Source organism: Ipomoea nil, unplaced genomic scaffold (assembly GCF_001879475.1).
Source record: "Ipomoea nil cultivar Tokyo-kokei standard unplaced genomic scaffold, Asagao_1.1 scaffold1074, whole genome shotgun sequence".
In the NCBI taxonomy this organism is placed as follows: Eukaryota; Viridiplantae; Streptophyta; class Magnoliopsida; order Solanales; family Convolvulaceae; genus Ipomoea; species Ipomoea nil.
In genome coordinates, this window is record NW_017617502.1 from 1,042,700 (window position 1) to 1,059,683 (window position 16,984).

Genomic DNA, 16,984 nt, shown 5'->3' on the forward strand with positions numbered 1-16,984 from the left:
TTGTTGACCTATTTCTCAATCTCATATATGCTTGGTGGAGTAGGGGTTGTTAAGAATTAATATTTAATTAATTAACATTTAATTAACATAAGAGATGAAGTTGCTCTTTTATCAAATAATAATTTTGACTGACTGACCAAGTCAATCAGTCAAAATTGGTCAAACCAACTGTAAAATGGATGATCAGCCAATAACCAAACACTCCCGATGTATTTATCTATTATAACAAGTTAGGATTAGGGGTTTGAGCAGCAATTTCCCTTCTGGGAATTCTCCTGGTGGCCACCAGAGGATCATTCTCCTCTTCATCCACTGATACTGGAGCCTCAAATTGACCCCTGCCCTTAAAAACTGGGTGCACATAAGCATCACCCAGATATATTCTCAGGTTCAGGTTCGGTTCTGTTGCCTTCTCCAATGTATCTTTAATCTTGGCTTCCTGCAATGGGAACTTAACAAATGCGGATTCGAATCTCCCCGTGCAGAACTTATGGAACCAGATTGTTAGAACCGGAAGAACAAGAATGACTGGGCCTGACTTGGCCACATTCTTGGTGCTCATCAGCCCCATCAGCTGCACCTGAGATATCACCAACCCGATGATTATGCGACGGTGAACGTCCGGCCAGAATCCCGCCCCGCTCTCGTACTTCTGGTCGTACACGTTGATGATCTTGCAACAACAAATCATGGTGTCAGATGTATTGAGCATATGCAGTCCAACTATCAGCTTAGACTTTTAGAGCACATGTCTCAATTTGGTATCAGAGCCATGTCAAAAGTCATGAGTTCAAATCTCTGCGTCACCCGATAAAAAAGAGAGACTATGGAACACATGCAGGCCTGATTCATGCATACATACCTGATGGCGGAAGACCAAGTAGGCGAGAGCGAAGAAGACGATTATGAAAGGGAGGATAATAGGTGTGATGACGGCGTATACTAATCCCAGTAAGAAGTAAAGCTGTATGCGAGGTTCTGCTATGGAAAAAGTTATGGAACCAGGATCCATAGCCTCCTGCCTGTCCTTATCTGTCTTTACCAAGAATGCATCCTTAATATGGAACATAATGAGAGGAGATAATCTCAGAATCTCTGCAGCAATGGCAGCCCAACCATCCACCATTATGAAGGAGATAAAGAAGGTGGCTTTAATTGGAATGGCTACGCCTATAGTCTTTGGAATTCTGCAAGGGAAATATTCAATCAAGATATCAACAAGTATGTTAAAAGAGGGAGTGTTAAGAATATCATATTGAAAATAAGAATTTATAATGTCATGAGTTAGATTTTTTTATGTGCATTATAGTCCATTGAGTGATCTTGAGTAAATTATACCCTAGATCAGGGTCTATCTTGCATTGTGATAATTGTTATACCATGGACTAGGATTTATATTGCATTGTGAATCTTGATCCAAATATTATGTGTCTAAAGTTAGCACATTTTGTGTACCTGCACTTAATAATTTTTGTACTTGCAAACAAATTGAAGGCATGTAACATGATAATTATTACATACACATAATAATTACAGACACATAAATTGTTAAGTGCATGTACTAAGGCTCTGTTTGGCAAACCTAGCTGAAAAGCAATAAGCTAGGAGCTGAAAGCTGAAAAGTTATAAGTTCGGAGCTGAAAATTAAAGAGCTATTAAGCTAGCTGTTATGATTGAAAGTGTTTGATAAAATTAGCTTTTTGACAAGTTGATAAATCTAAAAAGACAAAAAAGATATCTTCATAAAATTTAAATTAGTTTGTTTACATATTAAAATTTAACATTTTTTCTTTTAAAAAAATTAACATTTTAAAATAAAACTATTAGCATAATCATGATCTAGCATCTCATAATGAAGTAGCAATATTGTTGCAAATCTCATAATAATAATAATAATAATAATAATAATTGCGGTGAAAGTTGTTGATAAAAGAGAAGAGAAAATGATTTTAATTGGAAAGGGTAATTATGTCATTTCTTTAAAATAATAAGGATAAAGATGAAAAAAAAAAGTTAGGAAGCTAGAAGCTTATTTTGAAATGTAGCGTTCCAAAATAAGCTTTTATTTTAAGCTAGGAGCTTATTTTGGGAACATTACCAAACATAGCTTATAGTTTATTAGTAGCTTAAAATAAGTTATAAGCTCCTAAATAAGTTCTGTCAAACAGAGCCTAAATATGTTAACCGCAGAAATATAAGATGTTGATTAACATGGTAACATATTTTGTATATAATAACTACACACACATAAATTGTTAATGGCAGGTACTAAATATGTTAACTGTAGACACATAAGATGTTGGTTAACATGGTAACATAATTTGTATCTGCAGTTAACCATTTATGTGTCTTTAGCTATCATGTTATATGTCTATAACTATTATGCAATATGCATTAAATCTGTTTATAGCTAAAAAAAAAACGTTTAACAGTAGATACAGAATCTGAATGTTATTTTTGGACTAGAGTTTACAATGCAAGGTAGACTCTGGTCTATGATATAATTTGCCGCATTGTGGACCCTGGTTCAAAAATAACCTTCAGATTCTATACCTATGAATAATTTTGAAGACACATCAAATGATAATTATATATATGTTCTGTATCTGCAGTTTTACAAGTATAGAATTTGTTAACTGCAGATACAAAATCTTTGAATCAAGGTGTCGCAACAATGCAATATAAATCTTGGTTCACAGTACAATAATTGGTAGTCTTAACTTAATTTTAGATTATAACATGGTATCAATTCAATAATTATGAGTTAAATTAAATTAGTTAATTGATTGGATTCATACTCAGCTGGTGCCTGATTAAGAAATTTATCGAGTTGTTGAAATGCAGCTCCTGCGATAATACTTCCAAGGAAGACATTGACAAGTAAAAACAAATGGTATTTTGCAGCTGAGCTTCTCTCCAGAGATGAAAGTGACGTAACGCCTTCTGCCTTGCTCATGGCCATAAGAATTTTAGGAACATTGGCCAGAAAGAGCTTCAGTACCATCCCAGGAAGAAATCCCTGAATAAAAGCCTTAACAGCATCCCTACAAAACCAAAAATTTTCAGCAAAATTAAGACCAAAGAGTTCCTCATAATCATCGTTTGGAGTTAATACCATCTAGGATCTTTCGAGTATAGAGATTTTGTCACATATAGTCCTAAACTTTTAAATTAACTAACGTTCGACTTTTAAATTGTTACTATCCATGATCCAAGTTAACCAGTCCTTCAATTATTAATGTCCTTCCAACAGGACCAAAACAAGGAACATGTGGTTAACTTGGACCAGATGATAACAATTAGAAAGTTGAAGGATCACAGGTGATCGATTTAAAAGTTTAGAATTAAACGTGACAAAACGGAGGGACCATGACATTAATTCTTTTCCTCTGGCTAAAATTGAAGAAACCACTCACTTCTCTATCACTGGCGTCAAGAAAGGGAAAACCTTTTCTATGCCCTCAATGCTGGCGAGAGACTGAACAAATGCAATGGGAATCATGAAAAAGAAGGTAAGAAAGAAGAAAGCCGCAGCCATTAGTAGTTTTCGGATGTTGAGTTCAACATAGGGTATGGCAAGACTGTTCCAAAAGACGTCTCGCGGTTCAGGTGCCCATTCTGTGAGCCAAATGGTGGGATTGTTTGATTGCTGGGTTTGGGCACACACAGCTGCTCCCCATCTGGTTTTGAATGAAACAAAAGCTGCTGGAATTATGGCATTAGGGTCACTTAAGACCTTCTCTCTTTCTTCAGCTTCCTGGATCAAAGAGTGTAACCCATTACTATATAGAAGAAACAAAACACTTTGCTCTAGCATATATAGATATGAAACAGGATCATATATCTTTTGGTTAGACCACGAGGTGTTTTAGCAAATCTTAACTATAGGAGACTGTCTATACCATATTCAGACTGATCCTCGTTTGCACTGGGCTGGCCCAATTAAGAGACAATCGTATTGGTTTTTTTATACAAGAGAAGGTTTCATACTCCCGACCTATCTTAAGCGATGAGAGTGCATGACCACTAACACTAATCAAGCTGGTTAATCAGGATCATATATTCAAGCCTATAGTTAAGTTAAGGCACTTACTCTTTCACTCAAATTTTTGATTTCAGATGTATAATAGTCAATGGCATCCACAGTTTCCCCCCAGAGGCCCCAGAAACCTGTCTATACATGAAAGAACATTAGACTTTGAAATTGTTAGGCGGAGGCTGGTAAAAGCCAAACCCAACACCCAACCTCTCGAAAACATGATAAGTTGGGCATTCTTTCGAGCCCCAACAATAACATTTAAGATTGGTTGGTGCTGGGAGGAGAATACATAAATGGATCATCAAATTCATGTATGAAAAAGAATACCTTTGTTTTTGGTCTTTGGGAAGGTTTTCTTTCAAACACTGTCTGGTAGTAAGTGAGCCAATTCTGCAAACTCTTCTTTTCCTCCACCAGACTTGCTAGCATGTTAGCATTGTATACAACCTAAAACTTTCATGACTTTACGGTTACATAACGCAGATTTGAAGCAAAACACACAACACAACAAGTAACGAATTTAACTATCAGCTGCACGAAAATGGTAAGACAATACTTCGACTGAATCTCGATATGGAAGCCACAAAGTTTTCTGAACCGAGAATTATATATATATGTAGAGACAAACCTGGTGCAGAAGGTAATTATCTGGATGGTTTACACAGAAGAAATGCTCAACGTGCTCGCTAACCGTTTCATCATTATCCGGGGGAACATTCCTCACAAGGACCTTTAAGAGAGAGCCAAATTGGTGATGATTAGCTAAAACGCGATTCAAACGAGCACAAAATCCATAAACTTAAAGCACTAACCGTGAACTGATCAGGCCGACGCTTTTCAGTAGCAAGAAACTCCAGCCTCAATCTAGAGACAATTCCATACTCTGTGTATAGAGCATACAAGGTCCAAAATGAGGCTAAATAAGTCATTGCTATGTGTGCCCATAACCTGAAAAAAAACAAAATTTTGGTATAAGTGGAGAGTTATTCTGCAATGCAATGTGAAAAGAAACTTATTTTAAGTTACAAATAAGCTATAAGCTCTGTTTGATAAATTGGGCTTCTGCCAGAAAGAGGCTATAGGTTTATTGAAACAGAGGTGGACAAAAGAAAATTGAAAGAAATTTAATGCTTACTTAGGTGATCCTGAAGGAATATTTGATATTGACATTTTGTCAATGTCATTGAATGTTATGCCCTCAATATGCTGCAGAGATCCACCAGTCCAGTTAATAGGAACTAAGACGGCAAAAGCAAGAAGCGCAATGGGTACAAATATTTTCAGCCTGCATTAGAACTATACAAATTAGATGGCCTGCAAAACTGTAAAGAAAAGTGAAACTAAAAATAATAGTACTTCCTTTCCCAAAAAAAAAAAAAAAAATAGTTCCCTGAACCACTAAAAAATAGTGTTGGGCGGAGGCCGGTAAGGCCAAGTCTTAGTATCCAGTGGTTGGAGGATTGTTAGGCGGAGGCAGATAAATGGCTAAGTCTAGCATTCAACTTCTTGAAAATGTATGGCGATATAAGGAAATAAAGTTATGTCTTCGTTATATGCTATTATATAACTTTTGACGTAGTGGTAAGTGGTATCTAGGTTTGAGAGGGGAAATTGTTGGGCAGAGGCGGGTAAAGACCAAGTCTAGCACAAAGTCTAAATTTAGCATCCGTGGCGTGGCATGTGTGACTGGAGAGGAGAATTATTAGGCGGAGGCCGGTAAAGGTCAAGTCTTAGCATCTGGTCGCTAGAGGATTGTTAGGGGGGGACTGGTAAAGGGTAAGTCCAGCACCCAGCGTCTTGAAAATGTGTGACGGTATAAGGAAATAAAGTTGCACCTTCCTTATATGCTATTGTATAACTTTTGACGTAGTGGTAAGTGGTATCTAGGGCTAAGGCTGAGAGGGGGAATTGTTAGGCGGAGGCGGGTAAAGGCCAAGTCTAACACAAAGTCTAAGTTTAGCATCAGTGGCGTGGCATGTGAGGTTGGTGGATAGGAGAGTTATTGGACAGAGGCCGGTAAAAGCCATGTCTGACACAAAGGCCAACTCTAGCACCCGGTGATATGTGTGCCGGTATATTTCGACGTAGTGGTAAGCCTTTGATTTTAATAGTTGAGCAGATTAGCTCTACATATATAGTCACTCACCCAAGTAGGTAAATTCTAATATACACAGCGGAATCAAGGCCTGCATGATCTATAAGTTCAGGCTGTGGCATATGCAGTGCCGCTGGCATCCAATTCAAGAACCTTATGTATGTTCTTATGTCCAAATTCACAAAGTTCCGGACTACAGGTCCACATTTTCTTGGGCTTGCTCGTGTACCCTTCAAATACCATTTTGGGAAGTACACTCTATCGTTAACTGGTTGAATTCGCAGAACTGCAAACGCCAAAAGAAATGCAAATGCTGACATAAGGTTGATGGCAGCTGAAAAAATAATGTCCTCTTCAGCAGCCATTTTTGCCCCAAACTTGTTGTATCTTCTAACCTGTTAACTTTGGTGAAAAATGTGTGACAAATGAGTATTGAGCATATAATATATAAGCATACTACCCGTTTAAACTTTTAGTTAAAATAAAGCACATACTTTAATTTGATATCTTGTCGAAAACAATCACACAAGAATGTTTGGATCTGAGGTAACATTATTTAGGAGCAATGAAAGAAAGACTGACAGGGCGTTCAGTTGGAATGAATGAATTAGGGGAGAAAAGTAATTCGGTGAGAAAAGAATAATGTGAGAATAAAGTAAGAATTCAAATTATAGTGTTTGGTATGTAATAATAGGATTACAGGGAATTGAAAGGGAATAAGTGATATAATATCTGAAATGCCCTTTGTGAGAGATAAGGATGAGATGGGGTGAGAATAATGATAGGGGTAAAAATGTCTTCACAGTATTATATTTCTCAATTTCACTGCTGAATTGTAATTCTTAGGTAGGGCCATGAATTACAATTCAGCAAAGGGAAAAATTGTAATTCACTGGAATTGCAATTCAGTGGAATTAAAATTTCCTCCAACCAAACAACGTAATTGGGGGAGAAACGAATTTCAATGCAATTACAACCCATCCAACCAAATAAGCATTGATAGTTACCTTTGGGGTGAGATAAAGTTGTAAAAGAAGTCAGTCCCTCCTTGTAACTTCTTCTTCAGCTCCTCTCTTATTCTTATCCTGAAACAATGTGGATTGTTACCTGCCCACAAAACGACAACATATTATTGGATATCGAATTTAATCATATGGGTGAAGGAATGACGCATTTCTTGAACCATATGCTACACTAAATCTACCTAAACCAACTAAAAAAATATTACCTAATAAAAAATAACGAACGTTTGAAAAAAAAATAAAAATTACCCAAATCAATAAAGATAACAACTTTAATGCATGCACTTTAGTCTGAAAAATCTATAAAACAAAACATATTTTAGCTTTGTTTGATAACATAGTTAGGTTATCAAACTAATTTTATCTTATTTAATACTATTAACTGTTTGACTTGATTAAACGGTCAGTATAAGTGTTTAATTAATTAATTTTCTATAACAATTTATTGTTCCAAAACATTAAAATTTAAAAAAAAAATATTCAAAATAATTTTTTCGATCAGCTTACAAATTAATTTATCAAATATCTTTTTACAATCAGCTAATATTATCCATTAATTAAACATATTAACTCAATCACGTAATATGCTAACAACTATTTACGAAACATCACATTTATCACCTCAAGAATTCATAATAACCCAAATGTTGTTGAAGTATTACAACCTGGGTGGTCGTGTCGGTAAAATAGAAAAAGCAAGATTGCAGAAGAATTTGTGGCCACCTCGTCCTCTGACTCTTGATAATCAGGAAATATTTATTATTGTGTTGCCCTTTCTGGCTAGCCAGCCCTTCAGGCAGGCAGCCAGACAAACAAAGCCTTTCTTTCCCTGCAGGGGAATACGAAAGATATTGCAGAGCTTCTTGAGAAGGGAGAAAGAAAGAGAGAGACAGAGAGAATGTGAAAATGAGAAATACGACAAAAGGGTCGATTTTTCTGCTGGCTGACAAAATAGTAGATAATTAGTAACCACTGGTTTTTCCATTTTAGCTATTAATTTGCCTCCCAACATTTAGCAACAACAGCGGTAAATACTCTTCATTCCAAAATTAATAGAAATAAAAAAAAAAAAAAAAAAGGCTAGAATTTCAGACAATCCTAACCACTAATTCTAAACCAAATTAATATAATAGTCCAGATTTGACTATTAAAAATTTTTTAATTCTTCTCTTTTAAGGTTAAATTCCCACCCTCAAATAATCTTACTGTCCGACACAATATTTAGAATGATGTAAATTATAATAACAGACAAAATTAAATGCAAATGTAAGATCTGTCCACTTTAAACATAATTTCCACACTAAAATTTAAATATTTATCTTTCCTCTCAAATATTATTTACTGAACCAATAAGTTAAGTTTATCTGACTGAAACAAAAACTGAATTCTTGTATTAACAAAGGGTCAATTCCATAACACAACATTACATTATCCGGTAGTTTTTAGTGAGATCCATTTGCAATTGGATTACCCGCATTCCGATCAATCGCGTCCTCTTCTTCGTCTCCGTCATCGGCGCCGCCCTCTTCGTCTTCTTCGCCGCCGCCGTCGTCGTCCGACAGAGGCACCAGCCAACAAGCACCGTGTAAGTGGCCGTTGACACACACGAAGTATTCCGACCCGCCGTCGAGCGAGCCGAGGCGGCGAGCGGCGCTCTTAGGGATAAGACGCGCCGCCGTCATGCTCCACACTCTGGCGCCGCAGTAAGGGCACTTCACTCGCTCTTCAAGCCCTACCTGTCTTCGGATCAGACACGCCCTAGTTCTCGACTTCATGAATCCCCCAAATACCCCTCTGTAGATCCCCAAATCGTCCTCTCGGTCCCCCGACGGGTGTTCGCACGGGTCGCTCACGTACAGAACATCGCCTCTACACTTGCTCACCAAAAAGCTCCGCCCCGACGTCTTCGAGAACCGAGTCTCCCTCGCGAAGTGCCCCGGCGACGGCCGGCCCAGCCCGAAATGCCGGCTCGACTGGCACCCGCAGCAGTAAAACAGCAGCTTCGCCATCGCTTGCCACCCCCCGCCGATCCGCCCGTTCGGCGCGCCGTTCGTCAATGACGCTATCATCCGCGGCGCGCGGTACACGCAGAGCTCCCGCCATAGCAGCCGCTTCGCTAGGGCTCGCAGTTTCGTGTTCACCGACGCCGTCTGGCACAGCGCGTGAATATCCCACCTCATCGAACCAAACACAAGGAAAAGCAACCTCTCGTCGAGAATCCCCGGGTTTTCCGCGTCGGAGGATGAAGAATCTCCGGCCTGGTCAACCCTCCGGCGTTGACTGCTCATTTTTCGTCGGGTATGGATAGCGCTCGGCCGGGGTTCCGTCTGTGTTATAACGAGGCCATCTCCAGAAACATTCCATTTTTTCGTGGGACACGTGTGAGACCAGGACTCCATGATTAACTGCCTGCGCAAGAAACGGGGGCACGTGTGACGCCGTGACTGGCTGACAGCCACCACGACGATATTTATCGAATCGAGGACATGGACACGTAAGCATCTCGAAGTGGGTAAAGCGCTAGGCGACACGTGTGTTATCCGAAATTATCTTTTTTCTCTTGGCTCGAAATATCTTAGGGTTTACGTGGCGAAAATTCGTGAAATTTGCCGGTGCTGGTACGCGATTACTGGTCTGAGCGAATAGTCGAGGGCCACGTGTGTAACGGTGAAGGGCACACGTATTGATGATGACTTGATTGATGTTTAGGAGATTCGGGTCAAAGGCGGTAAATGGGTATTTAAATTTTAATTGAAAGTTAATACTCAAAATAGTCCATCGACTATGTCGTAATTACCAATTTGGTCCTCGACTATCATTCTTACCCAATTAAGTCCTCAACTATACAATTTTTACCCAATTTAGTCCTTTGTCAATTTGACTGTTTGTTGACTGTCAAAAGTGGAAATAAAGTTGTAATTTTACAAGTTTTCTCCTTCCTCCTCATTTAGCAGCGCCAAACCATGTAGCAATAAGCTCCGGTTGGGTTCTAAACCTGTCAGTATCGAAGTAGTGGTTATGCATCGGATAGCCCATGAATTTGATTTCCAACGATTTTTTGACGATCGAAATCTGATCGGAGTGTATTGCTGCATGGTTTGGCGCTGCTAAATGGAGAGGAAGGAGAAATCTTGTAAAATTATAATTTTATCCCGACTTTTGACAGTCAACAAACAGTCAAATTAATACAGAGGACTAAATTGGGTAAGAATTATATAGTTGAGGACTAAATTGGGTAAGAATTGTATAGTTGAGGACTTAATTGAGTAAAAGTTACATAGTTGATGACTTAATTGGGTAAGAATGGTAGTTTAGGACCAAATTGGTAATTATGGCATAGTCGAGGGACCATTTTGGGTATTAACTCTTTTAATTGGTAGGGACATAGTAGGGCTTTGTCGGAAGATATTTTTGCTACTCCCGTAGTGCCGAAGATGGGAGGTGGGCCCCTTTCTATTTTTAATTTTAAGGATAAGTACAAATAAGACACTGAATTATTTGAAAACAGCAATTAAGTCATCGAACTTAAATAACTCTCAAATAAAATATTGAATTAAAAAAAAAAACAATTAACCTTTTTAACAGTTAACTCTAGGTTTTTGTTGACTGGATTGTCAAATGTTTATTTATTTATTTATATTTTTTATTATTATAATTCACCTGTTGGTTTTAGAGTTTTTTGGGCTCAGGGAGATCCAATACAACCGTGGTTGGTGGATTCACCTTTTAAACAAACTATGGGACTTGCAAGGAAAATAACTATGACTTTCTGTATATTTCTTGTTTACTCTTTGAGAAATTCGACTTGGTTGTCCTTTACATTCTCAAAGAACCCCTTTTATAGTGGGTCACCCTTGCTAATTCTAAATGCGTACATTAAAGTGTCATAATGTGACCTTATCACACTTACAGGCCGTTGGGCAGCCGTTACTAGGCCTCCCAACAGGCTATTTGACCAAGCTTTGAAGAGGCTCTTAAATGCCAACGGCTATCTTGCTGAGCCGACCTCTTGCTTGTGCCGACTCCTCGTTCGCGTCGACCGTCTGCTCGCGTCGGCCTTCTGGACTCGTTTATAACTATCTCTGGGCTTTCCCTTCTCTTCATTGGGGCCGACCTTTCTTGGGCCCAATATTCATCCATTCTATCTTCTTTCTTCTTCAGGCCCTAGGCCCATTGGGTCCGTACCCCATCAACTAGTCTCTCACTTTCCGGTACCGGGCCCTTCTTGTCCGAGTACTGGAAAGTACCAGTCTCCCTTATGCGAAATTGCCTACGTTACTCCCCCTTTTTCCGTCTACGCTTATGACCGGATTGCGGCCGAATTTGCCATGATTCCCACTGATTCCCTCTTTAATTCATGATTGCCTTACGAGCCTATAAATGAGGTTTCCCTCCCACTTCTTTTCTACACTCCATTCCTTTTCTTCTGGTCTTACCATGGGTCGACCACCGCTAAACAAGAAGAAGATCGACTTCGGTTCGCCGTCCAGCTCCCCGCCGAACAAGGCGAAGAAAAAGGTTAAGAAGTCTATGTCCCACAAGCGTTCTGTGGTCCTAGGAGTGTCAATACGGGCCGGCCCGCCCCATCGCGGGCTTTTTATTTGGCGGGCTGGCCCGCGAAGCCCACGGGCTTGGAACTATACAACCCAAACCCGCCCCATGTGGGTTTGCGGGTCTCCCGGGCTGGCCCGCGGGCCATCACTTAAATTTTAAAAAAAAAAACATTAAATAGTATGTAAACATGTTAAAAGCGCTTGAAATATGGCACCGTAAACTTCCATAAACCTCGCACAAATTTCCCAGATCGATACCACGCATTCAGCAGAACTGTAGAAGGGTGATCAAAACTAGGGTTCAACAGCACACTCGATTTTTCTCTCGGCTTCAGATTTTCCCTCTACAATTCCTGTCTGTGTATAATACATATATAAATATGTATGTTTGCTAGACTTGGAGGCGATTTAGTAATTCATAAATATGTATGAATTGATGATTTAGTTTTAGTAATTATTTGATAGAGTTAGAGGCGAATGGAGACGGGAGAACCGAAGAACTACGAACTCTAGGAATTATTGAATTAAGAATTGGCGAAGGATTATTGAATTATTGAATTTCTCCCCTTCTGCGTACTCTTAGATAGTTAGATCTACACATTGCCTAAGAATTAAGATATTATATATATGATTTTTTTTTTTAAAAAAAAGATATATTATATATATAATTCATTTATTTATTTTTTACATATGGCCTGGCCTGCGGGCCGGCCTGCAACCCGCGCGAGTTTGCCCTGCGGGCTCTGGCCCTCCCTCCGCGTACCATGCCCGTTAGGCCCGCATTTTCGCGAGCCTAATTTCTTGCGGCCCTAACCCGCTACATTGCGGGGCGGGTGCGGGCTAATCCGCGGACTCCGACCCACTTTGACACCCTTATGCGGTCCCTTCTTCATTTGGGTCCCGTATGCCGGAGGATGTGCCGCCTCCGAGTGTTGACCCACCCCGTCCGAGGATGGGACTTTCGTGGAAGTGGCTATCCCTGAGCAATTGTCTTTTGAGATGACTTTCACGATCCCACTTTACGACCCTGCCGAGCCAGCCACTAAGCAACTGTCGGATGCCGACTATGCTCGATTCTTGGAGACTTACGCGGGAGACGCTGCGCAGGTGGCCCCTCCCATGATGCCGGCCTTTTGGGACTCGGTATGCCCGTCTCCCACGGGCTCTGACTCGCCCAACGATATGTCCTTCTTGGATGAATTTTTGTCTCCTGAAAAGTGAGCTGGACCAGTCGTCGGGGTTGAACCGCTGAGGTGGGCCGTCAATGCTGAAGAATCGCTGTTACCGTGAATGAGGACTTAGGGAAAGTATTCGGAGGGCCCTTAAATAAAACTTTCCCAAGTGTTTGATGTATCGTGGCCCTCTTTTTAATAAAAAAAAAAATATGATTCTTGATGGGGTAAAAGACCCCGGCCCAAGAGATAGGGGCCCAAAGAAAATAGAAGTGGGCCAGCATCGAGAGGAGCCCAAAGAGCAATCGGGCTGAGTCCAGGAGTCGGCCGAGGCCCAAGCCCATGAAAGGACCCGGCTCGAAGAGCCGTTGAGGGCATTAAAGGGGTTCCTTTAAAAGAGAGCCGTTGAAGCATTAAAGGCAGGACCCGGTCGGGCTGTTACAAGCCTAGGAGAGCCGTTGGTCGACCGAGTAATGGCGTCCAACGGCTCCATATCTTGATTAGCCTTGAAGTCGGCCATTAAGGGCCTTCAAGTCGGCAGAGAAGGAGCCACTATATAAAGGCTCCTCCATTCTTGTAAAAGGGGAGACATTTTTCGGACACCCGAGAGAGGGGGGAAATAACAAGGAAATTCCGAAGCACTAGCATTACCTCTGAGTTAGACGTATATTTTATTGAGAGGTGTATCCACCGACCAAAGGTTGTGTTGGACCTCCTTGGGCCCGAAAACCCTAAAACCATCACTGGCACCGTCTGTGGGGATCGAAACGAAGAGTCACGTATCCTCTTGAGTGAGGCGAGTCCGAGGAACGACAGTCAGAACCTCAGTCGAATTAGGAAAACTCCAGACATGGCAGGAAGCGAGGAACAGTCGAGCCGTCATGACAACGGACGGGAGGCCGACCTGAGAAGCCAGCTGAATCGGAGAAGCGCTCGGAGCCAAGAAAACGAGACGACACCGCCGCCGACGCCGCAGATAAACCGGCAATTGCCTCAGGTGCTGCTCACCCCGGAGCAGTTACGCGCAATCGGACGCGCCTGCGCCGAAGCAAGCCTAGGAGTGAGAGAACAGTCCGTCACCCGCCAGCCGCAACGCGAGTTGCAACCGCCTCAGAGGCCCGACAACCGGCAATTGAGCCGACGGGCTGAAAGCCAACCGGTACAATCCGTTCATTCCCGGCTGGGTCCCAGCGTTGGGCGTCGGTCGGCAAGAGAACGATTAGGCCGGAAGGAGCCCAGTCGTGCCCCACTAGCCGCCCGCGATCAACAAGCTGCACGAGAGAAGAGCCGAACCAAAAGAGCCAGGACTGAGACTCGTCACGTGGAGCAACCCCCCCGCAACCCCGTCGTACCGGCTGAGTCTGAAGTCGGCGAGAGCACGAAATCCACGGGAAATCGCACCCGGGAGAGGGTCGAAGTGGCAAACTTAGTACAGGAGGTGCGAAATCTGAAAGAACGGATGGAGGGGAAAGCCAAGTCCCCAGGACGTACGTTGCTGACCGCCTTACCCTTCTCGGACGAGGTTATGGCTTTTAAGATACCGAGTGACTTCAAGTTCCCGGAGCAAGCCACGTTCGATGGAACCGGCGATCCCCGTGAGCATTTGCTGAGCTATCAGGCTAAGATGCAGGTTTTAGGGGTACGAGATCTGGTCATGTGTCGCGCTTTCTTACCCACGTTGAAGGGGTCAGCACAAAGGTGGCTGGTGGCGCAGCCCTCAGGGTCGATTCACAACTTTGAAGAGCTGGCAGACCGCTTCATGAGCCATTACGCCGCCAATATCAAGCAACAAAAGGACCTAACTCACTTGGGTGACATCCGTCAAGACGAAGGCGAATCTTTGAAAACCTATTTGGCCCGCTGGCAGAGAGAAATCCAGTCCATAGAGGTGGTCGAGGACCAGACAGCGCTCACCTTCTTCATCGAGTCGCTGCGGTCCGGCCAGCTGTACCGAGACTTGAGGGACAATCGTCCGGCCACCTACGCAGAAGCCATTCATATGGCCAACAAGAGGGCCAATACGGAACAGGCTATGAAGTACAAGCGACAGCGCGAAGTCGGCGGATCCGCCAGCGGAAAGAGGACGCGAGCGGAAGCCAAAGAAAGGCGCCCGGACGTGGCTCGGCGACCCGAAGTTAGACGGCCGTACGACCGACCAGTGGTCCACGCCTATCGGCCGATTCCCGAGCGTCCGGTCCACGAGGTACAAGCGGTTGCCCCGCCTCCGCCTCCGCCGACCGACGATCGCGTGACAAACGAAGAGGTGGGTAAGAACTCTAAGTATTGTCGTTATCATAAATCTTATACTCACAGTACGGAGGAGTGCTTCTACCTGAAGAAGATCATGGAGGGTATCATCCAGCAAGGAACCCCGCCTCCTAACCAATGGAGGCGGAGGCCGGGCAGTCGAAGGGATGAGGAACCCGTCGCCGTTGCCGAAAGCAGTCGAGGCAAGCAGCCGGTTCCCGAAGAGGAGGAGGCTCAGTGGCGCCAGAAACCGGTTATCAACATGATAGTCGGCGGGCCGGAAGGTGGTGATTCAGCGAACACCAGAAAAGCTTGGGCCCGGCAGTTGTACGTCGGGACAGTGTACGGGCGTGAGGAGAACTCTAAAAAGGTGTGTCGAGAGCCCATCGTGTTCACCGACAGAGACTTACCATCCGGAGAAATACCGCATCGAGATGCGTTGGTTATAGCCATGGACGTCAACGGCATCGTCGTTCGGCGAATCCTGGTGGACACCGGGAGCAGCGTCAACGTGCTATATCTAGAAACCTTCACCAAAATGGGACTGACTCGAGAACAGCTGAACCCCGTCAAAACTCCCCTCGCCGGCTTCACAGGGGACTCGGTGGAGGCGGAGGGGTCAATCACACTTCCAGTTGAGATTGGCACGTACTCGGACGTACAGAGACTCAGCATGAAATTTATTGTGGTAAACCTGGCCTGCTCGCATAACGCTATACTCGGCCGACCGGGTCTTAAGGATTTAGGGGCTTTGATCTCAATTGAGCATCTCTGCCTGAAATTCCGCACACCAAATGGAGTAGGTACGGTGCGCTGTGACCGAAAGGTCGCCCGCGACTGCTATCTGCAGGCATGCAGAGGGATGGGCAAACGCGAGATGCAGATCCATGAGATCACTGAGAGGCCCCCGAAGAAGACGATACTACCTCGCCCAGAGCCTGCTGTCCAGTTGGAGGAAGTCGAGATCGACTCTACGCAACCGGACCGACGGGTCCGAATTGGAGTCGGCCTCTCTGAGACATTGAAAAAAGAAATTGTAAAGGTGCTCCGAGAGCACCGGACGGTTTTCGCCTGGGGCCCCGAGGACATGCCTGGTGTCGACCGATCAATCATATTGCACAGACTCGCCGTGGATCCGGAGCACCGACCGGTCGTACAGAAGAAACGATACCTGGCCAACGACCGGAGGGAATTTGTGAAGAAGGAAGTTGGCACGCTACTAGCGGCCGGGCACGTCCGCGAGGTTAAGTACCCGGAGTGGTTGGCAAATGTGGTCCTCGTACCCAAGCCCCCGACGTGGCGAATGTGCGTGGATTACACCGATCTTAATAAGGCTTGTCCGAAAGACCCGTTTCCCCTACCTCGGATCGACCAGTTAGTCGACGAAACGGCCGGGTCGGCGCTGCTGAGTTTCGTGGACGCCTTCAGAGGGTACCACCAAATATTTATGCACCCGGCGGATGAGGAGAAGACCGCCTTCCTGACACCGGACGGAGTTTACTGTTACCGAGTCATGCCCTTCGGACTTAAAAATGCCGGGGCTACGTACACCCGAATGGTCGCCCGGTTGTTCCAACACCTGCTTGGGAAATCGATGGCTGCGTATGTCGACGATATGCTCGTCAAGAGCCGGGAAGAGGACAAGCATGCGAAGGACCTGGCCGACTGCTTCAAGGTAATGATGAAATACAACCTTCGGCTGAACCCCAAAAAGTGCGCGTTCGCCGTCCAAGGTGGCAAATTCTTGGGCTACATGGTCACCAAACGAGGCATCGAGCCTAATCCGGAGAAGGTACAGGCCATCATCGACATGCAGCCTCCTACAACCGTCAGGGACCTACAACGGTTGACTGGCC

The 16,984-nt window shown here is 43.5% G+C and overlaps 2 protein-coding genes across 3 annotated transcripts; both read right to left on the minus strand.

Annotated features, from left to right (window-relative positions):
* Positions 1-136: 136 nt before the first annotated feature.
* On the minus strand, positions 137-8,201 carry LOC109182820 (CSC1-like protein At4g02900). Of its 2 annotated transcripts, none has more exons than XM_019333025.1 (12): positions 7,822-8,201; positions 7,142-7,241; positions 6,186-6,529; positions 5,175-5,324; positions 4,852-4,987; positions 4,668-4,769; positions 4,367-4,486; positions 4,094-4,174; positions 3,417-3,757; positions 2,799-3,044; positions 863-1,187; positions 137-673 (listed from the first exon to the last, which is right to left on the minus strand). In XM_019333025.1, exons 3-12 carry the CDS (start codon positions 6,497-6,499, stop codon positions 221-223), a joined length of 2,268 nt encoding a protein of 755 aa, XP_019188570.1. In that variant the 5' UTR covers positions 6,500-6,529; positions 7,142-7,241; positions 7,822-8,201; the 3' UTR covers positions 137-220. The 2 variants fall into 2 exon arrangements, with proteins under 2 accessions (XP_019188570.1, XP_019188568.1); XM_019333023.1 differs by having other exon boundaries at positions 6,186-6,536.
* A 327-nt stretch (positions 8,202-8,528) lies between these two features.
* LOC109182822 (EID1-like F-box protein 3) lies at positions 8,529-9,894 on the minus strand. Its single transcript, XM_019333028.1, has one exon. It carries the CDS (start codon positions 9,553-9,555, stop codon positions 8,599-8,601), a length of 957 nt encoding a protein of 318 aa, XP_019188573.1. The 5' UTR covers positions 9,556-9,894; the 3' UTR covers positions 8,529-8,598.
* Positions 9,895-16,984: the final 7,090 nt, after the last annotated feature.

Excerpts from the sequence above, each read along its gene's own strand:
- LOC109182820 (XM_019333025.1), bottom strand. The coding sequence starts at position 6,499 with ATGGCTGCTGAAGAGGACATTATTTTTTCAGCTGCCATCAACCTTATG. Across the intron at positions 4,487-4,667 it reads ATAATTACCTTCTGCACCAG|GTTGTATACAATGCTAACAT; the intron begins GTTTGTCTCTAC and ends TGAAAGTTTTAG. Across the intron at positions 3,045-3,416 it reads TTGACGCCAGTGATAGAGAA|GGATGCTGTTAAGGCTTTTA; the intron begins GTGAGTGGTTTC and ends TTGGTTTTGTAG.
- LOC109182822 (XM_019333028.1), bottom strand. The coding sequence starts at position 9,555 with ATGGAGTCCTGGTCTCACACGTGTCCCACGAAAAAATGGAATGTTTCT.